This window comes from Mauremys reevesii, linkage group 9, assembly GCF_016161935.1.
Source record: "Mauremys reevesii isolate NIE-2019 linkage group 9, ASM1616193v1, whole genome shotgun sequence".
Classification (NCBI taxonomy): Eukaryota; Metazoa; Chordata; order Testudines; family Geoemydidae; genus Mauremys; species Mauremys reevesii.
The window spans coordinates 21,427,878-21,435,249 of NC_052631.1; the positions used below are offsets into that span (position 1 = coordinate 21,427,878).

The 7,372-nt window shown below is 39.8% G+C and overlaps 1 protein-coding gene across 2 annotated transcripts; it reads right to left on the reverse strand.

Annotated features, from left to right (window-relative positions):
• Positions 1 to 528: 528 nt before the first annotated feature.
• On the reverse strand, positions 529 to 6,437 carry IL12A (interleukin 12A). 2 transcript variants are annotated; one of them, XM_039489444.1, is made up of 6 exons: positions 6,306 to 6,437; positions 4,904 to 5,055; positions 2,277 to 2,384; positions 2,125 to 2,166; positions 1,917 to 2,021; positions 529 to 1,042 (listed from the first exon to the last, which is right to left on the reverse strand). In XM_039489444.1, the coding sequence occupies exons 1-6, from the start codon at positions 6,382 to 6,384 to the stop codon at positions 875 to 877; spliced, it is 654 nt and encodes a 217-aa protein (XP_039345378.1). In that variant the 5' UTR covers positions 6,385 to 6,437; the 3' UTR covers positions 529 to 874. The 2 variants fall into 2 exon arrangements, with proteins under 2 accessions (XP_039345378.1, XP_039345379.1); XM_039489445.1 differs by lacking the exon at positions 6,306 to 6,437 and adding an exon at positions 5,207 to 5,497.
• Positions 6,438 to 7,372: the final 935 nt, after the last annotated feature.

Consider the following 7,372-nt stretch of genomic DNA (forward strand, 5'->3'; position numbering starts at 1 on the left):
GACCTCTTGTATTATGTAGGAGGGTATACTAGATCACAATGGTCCCCTTCTGGCCTTAAATATTTATTATATAATATAAATTATATAGACTATTTTTGCCACTGACTTCAGTGAGACCAGGATTTCACCCTATGATTCTAGTATAGTGACTGGAAATTAACTATAAGGTAGACAGAATAATCTACTTTCATTGTCTTGTCTGAGAGTATACATCCAACATAATAAAGAAAACAAAATCAGATTTTTTTCCAGTACTTGAGTATTAACAGTGATGTACTGTTTACAAGTGAATATTTAAATATATTTTAAAAAACAATTGCTGATATGACAGTATCCCTTTTAGATTGATTTTAATTCACAAATAAAAAGACCAAAGTTAATTATACAGATTATACATGTATTATTTATTGTTTAATAAATAAGTCAGTAATGTTATAAATAGGTTTCAATTTATATAATAATTTTATAAAAACTTACAAATGTATAAATAAATAATTTAAGACAAATAAATTATACCTTGGTGTTTGTTATGTTGAGAACATGTTGATATAATATAGCTTATTTTTTTTAGAAATGTAGAAATTTAACATCTTAGCTTAAAAGACACTGATAGTATTTTGCTCAAGACAACTCAGGTCATGAAAAATATTGCAGAATATTACTGTGCTTAATCCTTGAAAAGTTTTTGTAGAAATATTACTGTATTCTTAAATTCAGGTCCATATCCTGAAAGCCCTCTGTGTGTACAAGTTTCACAGTGAAAGTACTGCACACAGAGCTCTTGCAGTAAGTAGAACCTAATATATATTTTCTTCAGATACTTAAAATAGCTTTGATTCAATGTTTTATAGAAAGTGTTTCCAGGTTTGAGTGATTATGATGAGCTTCCAGGAGAATTCAAGTAGTTCAGCATCTTGGTTATGGTCACAGTGCGAATTGTGAAAGCATGCATAACACTACATAACCTCATTCTCTCTTTGAAAGAGGCTGATCCTCTGTTTGTAGAGGGTTGCTCCACACTCGCACTGTTAATTTTCACAGCCTTAAAGGAAAAAAAGTCGGTTGGTCAGACAATTTAACCATGTTTAGAGTAGAAATATACATCAGTCTTTGATTATGCAAAAAAAATTAGCTTAATTTTTTAAATTTAAACTATTAAAAATAAAATGTTTTATGAAAAGGTAAACTAGGATAGTAATAATACCATTCATATAGTTAGGGCCCAAACCTGTATTTCTTATGCAGGCAAACATTCTTAATGATGTAAATAGTTTTTCCCTGCCAAGGAATACAGGTTTGGGCCTTTAAAGGATAATCAGGAGGAGCTGTGGTTTACAAATAATTAAATCCAGTGCATTTGACAACTATTAGAATCTCCAGTGTATCTAGATAGCTATGTTAATAAAAAGTTAATTATTTTAAAGTAGGGACAGGATTTCTACCAGCTATTAAATCTGTTAGTCTCTAAGGTGCCACCGGACTCCTTGTTTTTGTTAATAACCATGTTACATGTGTACCCTATTTCCTATCAATACATATTAATTAATTATTATTATAATTATATAATATACAAAATACAGTCTTCTCTCATCCCCACCCCATTTCATGGTAGGGATGGGAGACAAAGATACCATTAAAAAGACAGAAAATTCACTAGTAGTATGTTTACTACATCACTGATAGGGAATCACTTTTTTAATACAGTAATATACAGTATCAAAGTAAGACCTCATTTATACAGAGATGAGAAACTTTCTTCAATTTTCAGAAAAAAATCATAATCAAGATTTTAAATGATCAGATTCCAGAGTAACTTATTATTTGGGTAACTACAGAAAGGAACACATAGAACAGGACTCCATTTATGATAGAAATAATATAAAGTACTCTTTTAGGCAACTGAAAGGAAAACAGACCTGTATCATTTTGTCAATAGCAGCCAGCATCTTCTGGTTATTGAAATTCTTGAACTCTGCCTTGTAAGCCTTCAGGTCTTCATTGATACCTCGCAGGCACTCAATCTGCAGAAGATACAAGGATTAAGAAATATTGGAGAGTGCTGTTAGATGCTTACAGACAAACAAAAAGCAAATGATTTGTTCTTTTGGGAGACTGGCAATTTACCTTATCAAAATCAGCTCTTTTCAGTGTAGGACAATTTTCAGTCTAAAAATTAAAGACATCAGACATGAATGTGATCATTCTGTAAAATATGATGAATTACATGATGGTTCCATATAAAGGTGATGAAACTTGATTTTTATTTATTGCAATACCTTTGACTCTTCTGGCATACAAGCCTTAATTGTGTTGATTTTATTCTTAGTGATATCTTCAAGATCAACCTCTTCAAGGGTACATTCAAATCCTAGCGTGCCAAGCTCCTATATAAACAAAGGGGACCTTGATTGAATCATTGCACATAATGCTGCAGGGCATGTTTATAAGCAGAAATATACTGGATAGTAGGTGATTTATGGCAACTGAAGGTGCTTCAGCATCTTCTTTATATATCTTTATGCCTTTAACCAAACAAGCAAATATCCAAACTATGAAGCTAAAGTCAAAGGAAATTTTGCCATCATTTTCATTAGGAGCAAGGGTTGTAAATAGATTTATATTTTGTATGCGTTGCACTGGATTGCATTGTCTCCATTATGTTAAGATTCTAAATCATTCTAAGAGGATGAATAAGCTCTCAGAACATTATATATCACAAACTTACAATTTAAAAAATGATTACTTTTTAAAAAAGAGAAGGACAACTAACATTCAAACAGACAAGTGGCATTGTCTTGTGGCCAACCATCAGTGACACTCTGTCTCATTGAGGTGATGGAACTATTTAGCTGCTTCTCCTCTCTCACCCTAAGGCAGTGCCTATGCCAGGGAATTTTAGAAACAGATTCCCCTTAGCGTTACCACCAGTTCAACTGTATCAGTGAGAGGTGGTAAAAAGAAAAGGAGACATATATAACTAAAAGATATGGCAGAGCAAAGGATGCCTCATGGACCAACCCATAACATTCTTAGAAAGAGATTATGCAAGAGGATACTTTCATGCTGAGCTGTTTGAATTCTTTAACCAGCTGCCAACACACTACCTAATTGCCTAGTTGATGGCATGTTTGCAGCATGTTTTACAGGGGTTAGTGACTAAGAATTAACCAAACTGAACAGAGGTTGGAACAAAAATATGTCAAACAGGACAGATAAGGAAAACGTAAAAGCAAACACTGTTAGGACACAGATCAGAGAGAGATGCTCTGTGACAGAGGGCCACTCAGGCTGGAAGACAAAAAGTTTAAGGGAAGAAAGTTCTCATGAGAAAATGAAAGGTATTTTCTTTATTAATTGTAACTAAGCTTAAAGTGCCTATTTAGGTTAACTTTTACTGAGCATAATACTGGACATGTGATGCAGACCATCTCTTTGCCTTAACCTGATTCTATCTGTTCTTTAAAAAAAACAACCCCAAATCTTAGGGTGTTGTGTGAAATCCCCAAATAAACTGTCACAGAAAAGAAAAAATAACGAAACCACCAAGAAGTATTGAAGGGAGGATGGCTGGAGTCAATCCCTCTATTAGCAGCAAAGAATCCTGTGGCACCTTATAGACTAACAGACGTTTTGCAGCATGAGCTTTCGTGGGTGAATACCCACTTCTTCAGTTGCATCCGAAGAAGTGGGTATTCACCCACGAAAGCTCATGCTGCAGAACGTCTGTTAGTCTATAAGGTGCCACAGGATTCTTTGTTGCTTTTACAGATCCAGACTAACACGGCTACCCCTCTGATACTTATACTACCATATCTATCATCCCCGAATTTGTCCCAGTTGATTTAAGTCCTGCACCAGTGGAAGATAACAGGTCAAGCTTTATTTCAGGCAACAATTAGAACGATAATAATAATAAAAAAAGGATTGGACGCACAAATGAAAGTTAAGTACGAAACAAGCAAGAAAAAGAGTGTAAGGAAATGAAAGACAAATTATTACAGTTCTCTGGAAATACCAAATGATGAATATGGTTAAAAACAGGGACACAGAAATTTGATTAGCTGAAGCAAACGGAAGAGCCAGAGATGTAAGGCTACACACAGGTTGGGAATGTGCACCATCTGGCTGCTTTAGAAAGCTGATGCCTCCTACCATAGAAATAAAACCTCCTACAGCTCCTTCCATCTGAATATCTCAAACACTCTTTTACACACATCGATAAACACCACATTCCTAGTAGTTGGTAGGTATTTTCCCTATTTTAAAAATGAGGCAACACAAAGATAAGTCCTTGATCCTTCTGTGCACTACATATCAAAAACTCCCAACTCAGGATCAGGGCCATAATCCATGTTCTAACATGCTTTTTTATTTGTCGTGTAGATGGGACTCCTTAACCTAGCCACATCAGACAAATGTGCAATAGCAGAGTTAGATTTGTAGTATAAATGATGCCCAAGCAATTTGTCCAAGTCATGGAGCGCATCGAGCCACTAATAGAACCTACATTTCCTGAACTGCACCTACTCCTTTCCCTTCTATCTAGGTTTTGACTGTGCACCCATCACTGGGATATCTGAACCTTTAACACAAGTCCATTCTTCCTCCTCTGCGCAAAACTGTGAATCTGGCAAAATAAATTTAGATACAGAGGCAAAGCTACACTTGCCTCCCCTCTGGAAAAAACATTTCTACCAACTCCTGGTACCATTAGTTTGTATATTTGACACCTCTCCCAGTTCGTCCCAGTAACTCTGATTTAACCTTTGCAGGTATTGTTTTACTGGGGTTTATTTAGCTATAAATATTGACGACAAACAGCTTTGCTTACAGAGTGACACGTTTTTTAACACGTCACCAGAACTGCTGGGAGGCGCGGAACACGAGGCAAGGAAAGACAAACCTTCAGCTGGTGCAGCGCTTCCCTCGCGGCGGTTACCAGGGATTTGGAGACATTCAGGCAGTCGTTCAGATTGGGCCAGGAGGAAGGCAGCGGCGAGGTCGCTGCCAAGTCGGCCAGGCTGAGGCAGAGGAGAGTCGCCAGGAGCCAGCCACCTGAAACAAACAAACAAGCGCCGCGCGTCAGCCCGGGAGCCAGCTGGGAACCGCGGAACGCGGCGGCACTTGCACCCTCCGCCCCCGACCCTTCCCACAGCCCACCCCCGGGTTGGCGGGGTCTGTGCGCGGCGGGGCACTGGTCACTCACGGGGGCAGTCGGGGCCGGCGCGCTGCGCCATGTGGGCTCGCTGAGGTAGTGCTGGAGCGCTGCCGGGCCGGCGGGCGGCAGCGGCTTTTATAGCCGGAGGCGCACCGTGGCCAGGACTTTCCCGCCTCTCTCTTTCTCTACATCAGCGGCTTGGTCAGAGCTGAAACCCTGCGACGCGGCCGGCCGGCTCTCGGCTTCCCTCCGGGAGGCCGCGGCCCCCGGCTAGTCATCCCGAGAGAGCGCACGGGCCTGGCCCCGCGCCCTTCGCGGGCACGCAGGGAATCCCGAGAGGCGCGCGGGACGAGCTGGGGCCCGGGCACAGGACAGGGGCCGAGGGGGACTTTCCCGCCCGGCCGCCTTTGCCTGGGTGGGCTCCAGTCCTGTCCCCGGCACCGCTGTGCTGCCCTTGCGTGCGGCCAGGGAATAGTGTAGCCTCAAAAACAAGCTTGGGCTGAGTGAGCCACGTGCGGGCTCTAGTCAGCAACTCCCAGGCCTGGGAGTCAGCAGGTCACTGCCCAGCTCTGGGTAACGTGGGTGAATCACGTCACTGCTCCCTGCCTCAGTTTCCCTAACTGAAAACGGGGGGTGATAATAGTTCCCCCTCCTCACACTGGTGCTAGGGGACTCAGTGCCTCTACCTTTATGAAGTGCTTTGAGCTCCTTGCAGTAAAAGTGCTGTAGAAATCCAAAGGATTATTATAATATGTCTCTTTGATGAAATTTGATAATCTGACACTGCTTCCTCACGTTGTGATGTGACATGCAGACACAGCCTCATGCACAAGGAGTTTATCTTGCCAGCCTTGCAAGAGAATTAGTGTGACAGGGTTGCAACACATCAGTGAATAAAGTTTTGGTCCAGCACATACAGGTTAGTATGGTTTTCAGAAATATGTCTTGAAGTTAAATCAGGATTTTAATGAAGAAATGGAATCAGCAAGAGATACACTAGGCCTTCCTTTTCTTTGTTGCATTCCTCAAACAGCAACGCAAAAAGGTGAGCTGAAGCTGAACGTATTTTAACTCCCTGTAATACAGTGTATAGTATAGAATCTTCCTCCCTAGTTCTAAATAGCCTCTACTCTTATGATATAACCACCTTGTAAACTGGAAGCAATGGTGAAGCATTTCTGCCCCCCTCCCCCTTTTGGGGGGGGGGGGGCTGGCGAGCCCTGCATCCAGATGTTGGAGCATTTAGTGATACATACTTTTTAAAAAAAAATCATTGACATCTATTTTAGGAGTTGGATCAATGCCAGTCCCTGTAGGATCTGGAAAAAGGTGGTCTGGGGACCAAGCTGCTTGCATTATGGCATCACAGAGTGGAGTCATGAATTTGTTCAAATGTCATAATGGTGCAGGGTGATATCATTAGCATGTAAGGAACAAACAAGTATGATAAGCAAGCTTCCTATTGTTGTAGATAGAAAACATATTTAGGAATTAATGTATGTACAGTATTGGAATTCAGGAGATCTTGTTGCTATGTCTTGCACTGCCATTTACATGCTGTGAGGTCTTGGCAAGTCAGTTAATGTCATTGTGACTCAATTTCCTTATCTTTAAAATAGAGATAATACTTCCCTTCATCCTATGGGTGCTTTGACACTTAAAACATTGACCTTTGGAAAGCACTTTGAAATCCTTAAATTGGATCCTTTGTTTATACTCTCATTGCATTGTCTCATATAATGGCCTTCAGTAATGGCTATCATATTAAAGAGGATAAATAACAAACAAATTAGGAACTATTAAGGGTCACATTCCCACTGGCTGCAATTGGGAGAGCATCACTCCCTAAAACTATAATGAACTATATGCAGAGGATGAACATTACTGATATTTTTTCTAAAGTTTTAATGTGTAGGAACTGGCAGCACCTGTCTTGTTTAATATTACAGAAATTGAAGGAGGAGGGCTCTAATATAACATATATAGAACAATCTTTTTAAAGACATCTAGTTCATGGCACGCTTTTGGGAATCTACACAAGCCGAATACTGATGATTGATTGCCAAATATAATGTGTAGGTCTAAAAAAGAGATTAAGCAAATTTATTCTCAAAAAGCAATCTAAAATGATTTATTTTGTATCTAAATGGAGCAAAAACAATTATATACAATAGTTTTGGGGAACTGCTCTAACAATAGATCATGCAACGGAAT